This window comes from Equus asinus, chromosome 24 (genome assembly GCF_041296235.1).
Source record: "Equus asinus isolate D_3611 breed Donkey chromosome 24, EquAss-T2T_v2, whole genome shotgun sequence".
NCBI classification, from domain to species: domain Eukaryota; kingdom Metazoa; phylum Chordata; class Mammalia; order Perissodactyla; family Equidae; genus Equus; species Equus asinus.
Window position 1 is genome coordinate 55,712,131 of NC_091813.1, and position 14,384 is coordinate 55,726,514.

A 14,384-nucleotide genomic window follows, 5' to 3' on the forward strand; every position below is an offset into this window, starting at 1 on the left:
TGTAAACACCCTCTCTCATTTACTAGCTGTGATGTAGGTCAATTAACTCACTTTTGAGCCTCAGAATCTTCACTGGAAAAATGAGGTAAAAAGATGTACTTCATAGAGTTGTTGTGAAAATTAAATGAGATAATATAAGCAAAGCGCTGGGCATATATAAATGCTCATCAAATATTAGTTCCTTTATCAGATTTATCCTGCCATACATCTGATTTTGCTTGAGCAATCCGAACAGTGCTAAACACAAAGTCAGTATTCAATGAGTATATACTCATTGGAAATTGTATGTATTTTATTTTTAAATGTATTACTTCACATGTACTCAGGAAGTAAACAAATCTTATGTTGAAATTTATAGTGTTAATTATTATCTATGACTCATTTGTAAATTCTTATATTCATATGCTGACTTATGCAAAAAATACACGTTTAATTTTGTACAATTGTTTCCATTTTCAAAGTATTTTCACCTTACTTTATCAATGTTATCTCACATGGTGAAAAGAGAGAAATTCTTATTCCCAGTGAGGAGAAGGGGAAGATTGGCACCGACAGATTAAGGGATTGCTCTAAATTACACAGTACCAGAGTAATTTAATATCCACGAAAGTGTCCTAGAATCTGGGTCTAAACTCAGATACGCTGACTCCTTGTCCAATACTTTTCTCCACTATACTAAACTATCTCCGGCAAACAAGAATACACCTGAAGGGGGCTGGGCTGTGGCCCAGTGGTTAAGTTCCCATGCTCCACTTTTGTAGCCCAGGGTTCATGGGTTCATATCCTGGGCGCAGACCTAGCACTGCTCATCAAGCCATGCCGAGGCAGTGTCCCACACAGAAGAACTAGAACAACCAGAAGAACCTACAACTAGGATATACAATTATGCATTACAGGGCTTTGGGAAAAAAAAAAAAAAAAGAGGAAGATAAGCAACAGATGTTAGCTCAGGGTCAATTTTCCTCACCAAAAAAAATAAAATATGTTCTAGGTCACTAAAAGAAAAGAATATACCTGTAAACTACATGCAGGAACAATTATTTTAATGGATTAAAATAGCATAAGTGAGTATTTCTTTTTATGCTGGGCATATAGTGGGCGTTCAATGGTTGTTGAATTAGAAACACCATGTAAGGTGCCTATTACAGTTTCTGGTTCACAGTAGCACCGCTTAGTAAAGAGTGAGTTCTTATTTAATTCCTCTCTTTGATAAGCGTATTTTAAAGGGATCATTTTCTCCTAATGAAAATTTAAGGACAAGGTTGAGTATTTTTAAGACAGGTTCAATTTGGGGCCTAGCACATCATGCTCGAAAGCCGCTCCCCCCCGCCCATGTGAATTATTATACTCCTTCCTCCTGACCTGCGCAAACCACACTTTGCCTGCCAACCTTATGACTCAAAGGCCCCTGACGACTTTCTGCAGCCTCCCAGCCACAGCCCAGGAACCCAAAGCGGTTTCCACGTGAAACACCTAAACACGGCCCCTAAGCCCAAGGTCCGCTACAGTGAGGGCCCGGATCAAAGGCGAATGAGAAGGCAGCGCCCCCTTCTGCTCCCACCCCCTCCACGTCGGCAGCATCCAATCGCTTTTCTCTGTCGCGCGATACGCGCCTGGGATTGGCCGAGAGCGGGACCGGCGCGGGACCAGCGCGCACGGGCCGAGCGCGGCGACTTGTCCGTCATGTGCTGCCGCCCGGCCTCCCCGCCTCGCTGCGCGCCTGGCGGGGCTGGGGGGCGGGGCCCGGCAGCTGCTGCGCCTGCGTGGTGGGCGTTCTCGGGGAGCAGCTGCCGCCGCCGCCGCCACCGCCGCCGCGTTCGGGTGTAGAATTTGGACTCCCCGCGCCTAGCTAACAATGAAGCAGAGTTCGAACGTGCCGGCTTTCCTCAGTAAGCTGTGGACGCTGGTGGAGGAGGCCCACACCAACGAGTTCATCACCTGGAGCCAGGTACGCCGCGGGCACGGCGGCCTCCGAAGCCCCTGACTAACCGCCGCCTCCCTCGCGCTCTCCCGCGGGCTTGTCTCCCGCGGCCTGCGGCGCGACGCCGGCTGCGAGGCCCGCGGCGCGGGGCGGCTGGGCGGCGCGGGTCCAGGGCTCGGGGGCGCGGGCAGCCGCGGGGGGCGGCCGGCGCCCGGCTCAGGCCGCGGTGGGGGAGGGGTGGCCGCGCGGGCCCGCGGCCCGGGAGGCCCCGTAACGGTCCGGCCCGGGCGGCCTTCGGAACCGGCCCGGCGGCGCGGAGCCACGTTCCTGCACACTCATCCTCCGGCTCGCGGGCGCCGAGGGGCCGAGGGCACGGGCGGCCCGGGCCGCCTCTTCCCCTCGGGGCTTCATCCGAGGAAATCTTGACCCCGGCGCCCCGAGGCTGCTCGCGGAGACGGACACGCGCCGCTCTGCCCCCGGGGTCTTTGTGAGGAGAGCGTCGGGGGAGTGGGCGCACGGTCCGAAGCCGCTGATCGATAGGTTTGCAAATCTCCCCTAGGAAATGGGACATTCTTCTTTAGAGATTCCGAGCCGTTTGTATAAACGGATTTTTATGATGATTTTCACCCAAGTGCTGAGACAGGTGTTCAGTAACTTAGTGAGGAGCTGAGATGATTCGCTAAACAGTTGCCAGCAGAGTGGGCTATGGATGCCGTGATTATTGGTTTGATCCCAACTCTGCCACTAAACGGAGATGACCTTAGTCAGGCTCCTCCTGTGCCCTGAGTTTCATCGTCCATGAGATGCATGGGTTGCCCAGGTGATCCAGGACCCCTTCTAGTTCCAAACACTAAAATCCTAAGCAGAATGGTTATTACATAAATGGCGCGTTTGCGTTGGAATACCCTCCTAGGCTGTTGGAATCATTTGGTGAAGGAGAGTGGGTTTCTCTTACCGTAGATGGTGGCCTGTTTGGGCTGTTTTCTTATTTAGAGGTCTGGAGATGAGGAAGGCAAAACTACCTGCACAGTGCCTGGCACCTGTTCAGAGCTGACTGAATGTTATCTCCCCTCGTTCTCCCTTTCTTTTCTGTTCTTTGCCTGTTATGGGAAGTCTCGGTTTTATTATTTCCTTCTGACGGGGAGCACCATATTGAGTACATAAAGTTTTGACGACTGTAACACCGTATTCTGTTTTATCTGTCATTTGCTGATGTTTTTAGTTCCCTTCTAGGACTTAATTTTCTTGAAGGTCAGTATCATCAGCTGGATGTTGTGTATTAAGCATTTGATGAGTTCTGTACAGTCGTACAAAGAAAGGTGAAAATCAGGAAGCCAGCCACCAGGGTACACTTAAAAATAAACAGATGTCTCATGCTTTTCATCAGTCAGAAGGATTATAAGTTGACAAGGATGGATCAGCACACGCTGCTGTTAGTCAGCCTTGTGTTCGTGTTAAGAGATTGGATTGAGAGTCTCCTCCCCAGCCCAAGCTGGCTTTATCTTACCTTTTTGCTTGGATGGGCCTTCTTGCCTACAAGTGGTACCTAAATATATTGGTAATTGGTTAATTAAAGGGTATTGTGTCAGTGACAGGTCTAAAAATTCTCGTTAGCCAAAATATTTTAATAACATTCTTATTTTATGGGTAGTATCAAATGTGGAGAGTTTCAAACTAATACGTAAATGCATCATTTTATGATTTCTAAGCCAAATACAGCAACCACTTAAAAATCCTTCTTATTTATCCCATTATTAAGTCTAAGCCTGTGTCTTAACTCATTTTCTAATTATAATGGGACAAATAAAATATAAAATCAGTGAGGGTAGGGACAGTGTCTGTGTCAGGGACCCGGTAGGTACTTAATAAATGTTTGATGAATCAGTGAAATCCTTGGACTATGTAATGGAAGTGGTAGGAATGATGAAGATGGAATTATGCCTGAAAATAATCTTAAAGATCATCTAGCTTGGCTTCGTTCTCATATGGGTGAGGATTTGAGGCTTCTACAGGTTAGATTATTTACCCATAATTACAAAGCCAGCCATTATTGCAGGTGGGACTCTAACATAGATTTCTGACCTCCCAGATCAATCTTCTGTCCACAGCATTACCCTTAATACAGGTTGGCACGATATTTAGTTTTATGCCAAAATGTTAGCCCTCCACAAATTGTCCACAAATCAGTGAACAATTCTGGATTAATGTTGTCTAGGGTTAAGCTTTAGTTGCTTAGGAAAGCTGTCTCATTCTTCCACAGATTTTTCCAAAATTGTTAACAGTGAAAGATAAAACTTTAATTAAACAATGATGTTAGATGGAAAAACCAAAATAAGTTACTCTCATCTTTTAAAAGTTGCTATTTATGATTGTCTCTGGTTTCCTTCAAACTTGTTTTGCTGAACTTCTGTTGAGGTAATTTAGCATTTATACAATCAGAGTGAATATTAAGACCTTTTAGAAGCAACAGATGTTTTGGAAACCAGGCAATCTTTTATGCAGGTTTTTTTTTTTTACTTGTGGAAAATAATTTATTCCTTTAGCTTGAGTGTTACGCAAGGGGAGAGATCTCTTACCAACTGCATTTGGAAAAGCCTGACTCAATATTCCTGAAGTTTATATAACTTTAATTTTCCTTGAAACTTGTAATATGACAAAAATGAAAAATGAAATATCCCCATTCTCATCTAATTATAGAAATATGATATTTTGAGTAATCAAATTATATTAAGTGTATTACTGATTCAGATAATAGAAATGTCTTTAGATCTAGAGTGTCTTTAAAACGTGTTGTTCATATTTTTCACGTAGTCTCCCTTTGGAGGTTTCTTTTTCCTTCCTTTTTTTGTTTTTACATTTCCTGTAACTTCAAAATTTTATATAGATATTTTGGCTTTGGTAGGCATTCTATTGCAAGAATCAAGGTCAAAGACAGCACTGTCGGACAACCTAAAGCTGTTTTAAATGTAACAGAGTGCTAAACAGAGGGCACAGGTTTAACTTGGAAGCAACTGGGGAAACTTGATATTCAGGGACAAGAGGTTGTGGAAGTTGAATGGAAGTTCTTACCGTTCATAGTGAGGAACAGCCTTTACTGTTACTGAAATTTGATACTCAGCGTATGTTGAAGTGAAGCAATATAAAAGAAGGAAAGAACTAGAAAGTCATCGTTTTGCCAGTGTTATTACCTTTGTCTGAGTTCTTCAGATTGCTTGAGAAGACCAAGAAGTGATTTCCACTAAAGACCTCATACTCATTTGTTCCATCTTTTTTGCCTTTTGCCATTCTCGACTTCCCTCTCCCTCTTCAATCAGCAGAGACAAATCAGAAAATAGGAGGGAAAGGGGGCAAAAAAAGAATTTGTTCAGTGTTTGCTAGCTGTTTTGGATGAATTTGAGCAGTAGGCCCTTGGACTTGCTAATATTATGGTGTCATTTTGAACTTCTCAGCAACCATTGCATAATTATAGTATTCTCAAGTGGAAACAAGAAAGGCCACAAGCGTGGCAAAATAAGGGGTAAAATCCACCTTAGGTAGGCCTACAGAAAAGTTGGAAGATTCATTGACAAGTATTTTTTATTTATATACATAAGAAAGAATGAGCTAGAGGCTCGGAAGGAGTGGTTGGTGAACATTAAGAAGTTATAGAGTGTTTAAAAAAAGTATTACAGATTTCTATTTTGAAAAATGTTTTAAAACAATAAGGCTGAAGTATTAGATTATTAAGTAAGAATATTTTGGATATTTTTAACCAAGGGTACCAATTTGAGCAGTAACAACTGTTACTACTCTTTGGAAGCTTGCCAACATTTATGGGTAAGGCCTAAAAAGAAGCTACCCATCTCTCCCACCCCACTCAGTAATGGTTTTCTCTCCCTTGTAAAATGTGCGGGGAGAGTTCTGTGTTGTACTACTTGAGCCTCACAGGTTTAAATGGCAGTAAGGTGGAATTTTTGCACTCAGAGGTTATTTACTAGTTTTTAGAGTGGAGACTGATAAGAAGAGACACAGAATGATATGAGTGAATGAGGGTTGTATGTGTGTGTGTGTGTGAGAGAGAGTGCAGATATAAGCAAGAGGCAATCATCTCCTTATTTGATATAATCCAAGAGTTGAAATTCTAAAAATATAATTTGGTCCACTGTGACCAGTGATTCAGTTATTCAGTCACTCACAAATATTTGTGGTGAATCTCTTAGGACCAGACAGTGTTCTGGGTACTAAGAATTAATTCACTAGTGAGCAAAGTGGCTGCCTTCATAGAGTTTATGTTCTAGTGAAGGATGTTGATAATTAAAAAATAAGCAAATACAAATAATATAATTTTAATTAGTGATAAGTACCATAAGGAAAATAAAGCAGAGTAAAGAGAGAGTGTATCAGTTAGGATCCAGTTAGGAAACAAAAGTGACGTGGTATTTTGAACAGGGAAAGTTTAATAGAATTACTAACTATATTGGGGGAATTGAAGTAAAGAAAATCTGAAGAATATAGGAATAGCGGTTATAAGAAGCAGCCATCAGTGCTAAGGCTAAGATAGAATGCTTAAGTAAGAGCTATTTTCCCCCAAGTCTGAGATCCTGACCTTGTTGGAGAGAGTATGACTGTGTTTCACTGAATGGCAAAGAAGTCACTGGTGCCACACTGGTAGAGCTTATTGGAAATCCATCCTTTAGAACTTGCCAGGAAATAGGCCCTCTAAGACAGAGGTTGGCAAACTATGGCCCATGGGCCAGCCATCTGTTTTGTAAATAAAGTTTAATTGGAACATAACCATGCTCAGTCTATTTACATGTTGTCTATAGCTGCTTCCTTGTACAAGGGCAGTGTTATAACCTTATGATCTGCAGGCCAAAAATATTTACTATGTATATCTAGCCCTTTAAGAAGCCCTTGCTCTAGAGTACCCTAGAAAGCTGTTCATGGGGAGATGTCTTGCCAGATATGCTCTGATTTGAAACCTCCAAAGGGAGAGGGAATGCCAGGGGAAGTTGCTGGCCTTGGGGTGCTGCTGACCTCCATACACTGCAAGAGCCAGGTACTGGAGAACCTGCCTGCACTGCAGGAGCCTACCAATGACACGCTGGAACCAGGAAGGAGAACCCCTTCCCTGTTGTAATTTCTCTCTAGTGTCTTCTGTTGACAAAGCTTAACACCATGCCAGCTGGAAAAAGACATTTAAAGGACCCAGCTCCATGTTTGCAGAGCAGACAGTGAAGAATGAATTTGGATCAATAAATTGGTAACTAGCATGTAAAATGACTGGGATTTGTGGGTATTTTAGGTAGAGTGATCAGGAAAGCCTCTCTCAGGAGGTAACTTTTGAGCAGAGACCTGAAGGATTAGAAAGGATGGACCAGACAAAGGGGAATGGCCTGTGTAAAGGCCTTGACCATGGCATGTTTGTGTGATTGGAGAAGGCCCACATGGTTAGAGTATTTTTAGAGAACATGAGAGTGAGGTCAGAGAAGTAGCCAGGAGCAGCTGGTGTAGGGCCTTAAGGCTGTGGTAAGGACATTGGAAATGAGGGAATGGTTAGAAGACTCTCACAGTTTTCCACTGTGGTTTTGAAAAATAGTGTGACTGAGACTAGGGTGGTAACAGTGGAGATAGTGAGAAGTTGTCGCATTAGATGTCTACTTTGAAGGCAACTGATAAATTGGCTGGTATTGGAGGAGGGACAGAGAAGAACTAGAGAATGGCTCATAGATTTGGCCTGAGCAACAGGGCAAATGATGGTACCATTCATTTGCTGAGATAGAGGAAGATTCAAAGAAATGCAGGTGGGGATTCTGTTAGGCCGTTAACTTTGAGATTACAGATGGCTCACTAGCATTATTTGAAAGTTGTTTTATTTTGCTTACGTTTCATTGACCACAGTTAGTCATATGGCCACACCTAATTTCAAAGGAGGTGGGGAAGTACAGTGCTAGAAAGTCGAACAAGAGTATTTCTGAACAGTCAGAATGACTTGTACACTCCAAGAAGTCCAAATGGAAATGCTGAATAAGAGGTTCGGATATAAGATTTGATGTTCAGGGTGGAGTTTGGAGCTTCTGAGTGGTAAAGCCATGGGACTGAATGAGGTCATCCAGGGAAACAAATGAAGATAGAAGGAACTGAAAGATACAGTATTCCAGTGTTCACAGGATGTGAAGACAAGAAAATGCCAGCAAAGGAGATTGAGAAGGAACAGTGAGAAAGGAAAAACAAAGGAGTGAGGTCGTAGAAGTTAATGGAAGAAAATAGTTCAAGAAAGAGAAGATAATCAACTGTGTCAAGTGCTGTTATGAATATTCGTATACACCTCTCCTGGCGTATATAAGCAAAAATTTCTGTAAGGTGTATACGTATGTATGTGGGGTGTGTGTATAATACCCATGTCGTAGAGTGGAATTGCTAGAAAATAAGGTATGGAATGTTCAACCTCAAGATCAAATTGTTTTCCAAAGAGATCATATTAGCTTCTACTCCTATTAGCCATGCATGAGATTTTCCATTAATCCACATCTTCTTGAAAACTTGATATTATTATTATTAATTTTTACCAATCTTGTAGATGTAAAGTGTCATCTCATCGAGGTCTTAATTTATATTTCCTTGATGCCTAATGAATTCAAACACCTTTTCATATATATTGGTCCTTTGTGTTTCCTAGTCTATGAAATGTTTGACCATTTTTCTATTAGGTGGTTTATCTTTTATTATTTGTAGGAATTCCTTGTATTTTCTGTATATTCATTTTATGAATTTGTGGTTGCTTATTTCTTCTCCCAGTTTGTGGCTTATCTTTTTGCTTTCTTCTGATGAGTAGAAGTTCTTAATTTTAGTATAATTTTGACGTATCAGTCTTTTTTTGTAGGTTATGCTTTTTGTTTCTTTAGGATATTTTCCCTCACCTACCCCGGGGAGAGAAGAATACTTTGCTTTCTCTCTTCTTTTCTTCTGAAAGTTTTAAAGGTTTGCGTTTCATATGTTAAGTCTTTAATTCACCTGGAATTAATTTTTGTGTGTAGTATGAGGGATCCAATTTCATTGTTTTCCATATAAATATTTAGTTGTCCTAGTCCCTTATTGAATAGTTCTTTCTTTCCCCAGTGTTATGTTTTGCTACCTCTGTCTTATAGCAAAATTATGTATAGATATTGTGGTTTTGTTTCTAGGTCCTCTGTTCTCTTCCATTGGACAATTTATCCTTTTGCCCATATCTTGTGTCTTAATTACTGTAGCTTTATAAAAAGTCTTGCTTTTGGGAGGGCAACCTAGTCTTCCATGTATGTTTTAAAATCAAGTTCCATTAAAAGAAAACCTATTGGGATTTTTATTGGAATTGCATCGAAACTATAAATCAGATTAGAGAAATGGATATCTTTACAATATTGAGTATTTCCATGAACAAGGCATATTTCTAAATTCATTTTGTTGTTTTTTAAATAAAGTTTTACAATTTTTTGCAATTCGGTCTAGCACATCTGTGTTAGATTTCTTCCTAGGTATCTTATAGATGTTGTAAGTAGTGCCCTTTAGTTAAAAATACATTTCTAGCTGTTGCTGGTGATTAGAAATACAAGTAACATTTGTATATTGATAATAAACCAGTGAGCTAATCATTTTACTGATTTCGGTTTTCTAAGTGTACATCCACAGCATCTGTGAATGACGGTTTTGTTCTTCCTTTCAGAACCTTATACCTTCTTTCGTTTTTTTTTTTTTTTTGCAGTGGCTGAGACCTCAGGGTGTCAAATAAAAGTAGTGATCATGGGATTCCTTTTTCTTGTTTTTAAAGTAGATGGTTTTTAATATTTCCCCTTTAAGTTACTAGTTGTTAAAATTGAGAGTTTTATGTTTTTTTTGTTCTTGATGTCATGCTTAATTGGATAATTTACAGGTGTGAGGGGCATGCCAGGATGGAGGATATAGGAAAAAGTTGACTTTGAAAGAGTGGGAAGATGAGTTCGAAATAGACAATAAGTTGAGAACATAGTGAGTTAAAGAACATTGTGTAAAAATATTAGCAATTGAAAATTCAGGTGTGAAATTTAAGATGGGCAGAGGCAGAGGTAGATGTGATAATCGTCATATATAATAAAGTCAATGATTAGATATACTGGTGTGAATGAGATTGCCTAAGAGTGTAAAAGGTGTCATGATAAAGGATAGAAACCTAAAAAACACTCTACCTCTTGATGGGTAGAAGACAATTGAAAGGAAAGGAAATATGAGAGATGAGAGCGCCAGTAGTGTATAGTTTCAAAGCCAAAAGAGTAGACCATTTAAGGAGGGGGTTGTCAGTAGTGCCAAATGACGTGCCACAGAGAGATGTAAGATGATCAGGACTGAAAAGAAGGCATTGAATTTGGCATTTGACATTGTAGGAAAAACAGCTACAGTAGAGGGAGGGAAGCTGAAACCAGTTTTTAGTGAGAGTCAGTAGATGGTCCTGGATTGGCAAGTGGGGCTTCGAAGTATTTGTTTAAATTTTGCAGTGAAGAAAAAGAGAAATGGAGTGGATATATTCAGAGGAAAGTAAGGTGGAGGGAAAGTCCCTTTAAGATAGAAAAAGATGTATGCATTTTTAACTTTAATAGTTATTACCTAATAACCAATGCTGATTATTGTCAAACTTCTTTTAAAATTTTGCCAGTCTAATAAGTTAAAAATCGTTATTTGTTTTGCTGTTCATTCAGTTATGGGTGACACCGGGCCTCTTCTAAATTTCACATTGGGTTTTTCATCTTACTGATTCGTTAGAAATTTTTAATTAATGTGGTTAACCTTTGTCATAAATGTTTAAAATATTTTTATGTTAATCTTTCAACTTTATTGTATTTATTTTATAACTCTATCATCAGTTAGGGTTATCTTCAGGCACAGGTAATGGAAATCCAAAAACAGTGGCTTAAACAAAATAGAGATGTATTTTTCTCTTATGTCTGAAGATACTCAATCATCTGCTGGTCTTTTCAGCCATACTTAGTGCCTGTACCTTAGTGGTTGCTGGAAGTCCAGCCTTTACCTCCAAGTTCCAAGCAGGGATATGGGATGTAGGAGTTTGACACTTTGAATCTTTCCTTTTTTAGAAGCTTTTCTGGAAGCCCCACTCAATCCATTCTACTTATATCGTATTTGCCAAGTGTGTTGTTTGGCCATTTCTATTTGTAAGGAGGACTGAGAAGTGTGGTTGCAGCATCAAACAAAATTGTGATTCTGTTAGTAAGAAACTGAAGGATCATCCATGTTGTTGCAAATGGCAGGATCTTTCTTTTTTAAGGCTAAATAATGTTCTATTGTGTGTGTGTGTATACGTTTTCTTTATCCATTCTCCCATTGATGGACACTGAGGTTGTTTCCATATTTTGGCTGTTATGAATAATGCTGCAGTGAACATTGGAATGAAGATAGCTCTTTAAGATACTGATTTCATTTCCTTTGGATATATACCTAGAAGAAAGGTAGCTGTATTGTATGGTAGTTCTATTTTTAATTTTTTGAGGAACCCTCATACTGTTTTCCTTAATGGCTGTACCAGTTTACATTCCAACCAACATTGTACAAGGCTTCCCTTTTCTCTACATCCTTACCAACGCTTGTCTTTTATTATTTTTTTTGTAATATCTGTCCTAGCAGGTATGAGGTGATACCTCATTGTGGTTTTGATTTGCGTTTTCCTGATGATTAGTGATGTTGTGCACCTATTCATATACCTGTTGGCCATTTGTATGTTTTCTTTGGAAAAATGTCTATTTGGGTCCTTTGCCCATTTTTTAATTGGGTTGCGTTTTTTTTTTTTTGCTGTTGAGTTGTATGAGTTCCTTACGTATTTTGGATATTACTCCCTTATCAGATAGATTATTTGTAAATATTTTCTCTCATTCCGTTAGGTTGTCTTTTTATTTTGTTGATTATTTCCTTTGTTGTGCAGAAGCTTCTTTCTTTAATGTAGGTGATATGTTAGTAAGCTTGATGCAGTAGTCATTTCAGTCTGTATATATCAAATCATCATGTGGTACACCTTAAGTGCATACAATTTTAGTTTTAAAAAATAGAATTAAAAAAGAAATTAGAGGCATTTGGAGATAGGGTAGGCAGCTAGCCGTGTCCATGGATAAATCTATTAGTTTTTACCTCTGTGGCTTCTGAGTTTATGATGTCGTTGTAAAGAGTGAGATAGCAGTGAGTTAGCACTGCTTTTATGAGTTAGCACTGAGCTTTGTTTTTTTCCCTTCAAATGGAAAATTTATTAACTAATCTTTTTCCCTCTTGATTTTCCCCCTGATTTGAATTCTATTCTTACTTATTACTTATTAAATTCTTAAATAGATTTGCTGCTGCTTCTCTCCCCTCTAGTCTGTCCATTCATCTGTTGACTATCCCTTCTTTAGTACCAAATTTTGTAAACACTATAATTCTATCATCTTTATAGGATGGAGTTAACACTTCTCTCCCCATTGTTTTCAGTATTTTCTTGCCTATTGTTACATAATTATTTTTACAAATGACCTTTAGTACCTAATATTTGATTGTGTTAACATCTTCTCACCTCATCTCCAAAAATCTATTTTTTTAATTGAGAGAATTTAATATATATTGGTTAATTTAGGGAGAATTGACAGCTTTACAACACTGTATTTGTTCCTCTGTAGCTTTTTCTTAAAGATCTTCTGTAGTTTTAAAATTAATTTTTAGATTATTGATGGTTTTCTATTGGAATCTTTTATTCCATTTTAATTTTAAATTTTTGTTGTGGTGGTAAAATATACTAACCTAAAATTAACCATTTTAACCATTTTTGAGTATGGTTCAGTGGCATTAGGTATGTTCACATTGTTATGCAATTATTACTACCGTCCATCTCCAGAATGTTCTCATTTTCCCAAACTGAAATTTCATACTCATTAGATAATAACTTCCAATTCCCTCCTCCTCCTAGCCCATGGTAACTATTCTACTTTCTGTCTTTATGAATGTGACTATTCTAGATACTTCATATAAGTCGAATCATACAGCATTTGTCCTTTTTTGACTCGTTTGTTTCACTTAGTGTAATGTCTTCAAGGTTCATCCATGGTGTAGCATGTGTCAGAATTTTCTTCCCTTTTAAGGCTGAATAATATTCCATTGTATGCATATACCACATTTTGTTTATCCATTCATCTGTTAGTGGACATTTGGGTTCCTTGCACCTTTTGGCTATTGTGAATAATGCTACTATAAACATGGGCGTACAAATAACTTTTTGGGTCCCTGCTTTCAATTCTTTTGGGTATATACACAGAAGTTTAATTGCAGGATCATATGGTGGTTCTGTGTTTAGCTTTTTGAGGAACCACTATACTGTTTGCCACAGAAGCTGCACTATTTTACCTTCCCACCAGCAGTGCACAAGCGTTCCAGTTTCTTCATGTCCTCGCCACCACTTGCTTTCTGTTTATTTTGTGTTTTTTTTAAATAATTACCACTCTGATGGGTATGAAGTGATATCTAATTGTGGTTTTGGTTTTCATTTTTCTAATGATTAATGATGTTAGGCATCTTTTCATGTGTTTATTGGCCATTTGTATATCTTCTTTGGAAAAACGTCTTTTCAGGGTCTTTGCCCATTTCTAATTGGGTTGTTTGTTGAGTTGTAGGAGTTCTTTATATATTACGGATATTAACCTCTTATCAGATATGCAGTTTGCAAATATTTTCTCTGGTTTCATCGGTTGCCTTTTCATTCTATTGATAGAATTCTTTGCACAGAAGTTTTAAAGTTTGAGGTAGCCCCATTTGTCTATTTTTGCTTTTGTTGCCTGTGCTTTTGGTGTTATCAAGAAATAGTTGCCAAATCCAGTGTTGTGATGCTTTTCCTCCTCATATTTTCTTCTTAGATTTTTATAGTTTTGGCTCTTATGCTTAGGTCTTTGTTCCATTTTGAGTTAATTTTTGTATATGGTGTAAGTTAAGGGTTCAACTTTATTCTTTTGCATGTGAGTATCCAGCTTTCCCAGCATCATTTGTTGAAAAGACTGTCCTTGCCCCATTGAATGGTTTCAGCAACCCTTGTCAAAAATCCTTGGATCACATATGTGAGGGTTTATTTCTAGGCTCTCCGTTCCATTGATCTGTCTGTCTTTATGTCAGTATCATGCTGTTTTGATTGTAGATGGTGTCCGACTTACGATGATTTGACTTAGGAATATTTTACTGCATAATAGTGTGAAAGTGATACCCATTCAATAGAAACTGTACTTTGAGTTTTGAATTTTGATCTTCTCCTGGAATAGCAATACGCAGTACGCTACTCTCTTGTGATGCTGGTTCGCAACAGCGAGGTGAAGCTCCCAGTTACCCATGCGATCATGACCAACACACTTAGAACCATTCTGTACCCATGGATCCTTTCTGTTTTTTACTTTCAGTACAATATTCAATAAATTATATGAGGTATTCAACACTTTATTATAAAATGGGCTTTGTGTTA

At 39.1% G+C, this 14,384-nt stretch overlaps 1 protein-coding gene across 2 annotated transcripts in view; it reads left to right on the forward strand.

The window, feature by feature from the left end:
* The first annotated feature begins 1,611 nt into the window (after positions 1 to 1,611).
* HSF2 (heat shock transcription factor 2) overlaps positions 1,612 to 14,384 on the forward strand; it is a 33,014-nt gene continuing 20,241 nt past the window's right edge. For both annotated transcript variants that reach the window (XM_044757095.2, XM_044757096.2), the window contains exon 1: positions 1,612 to 1,948. In XM_044757095.2, the coding sequence (XP_044613030.1) occupies positions 1,856 to 1,948 (93 nt within the window). In that variant the 5' untranslated portion in view covers positions 1,612 to 1,855. The remainder of the gene's footprint in view (positions 1,949 to 14,384) is intronic.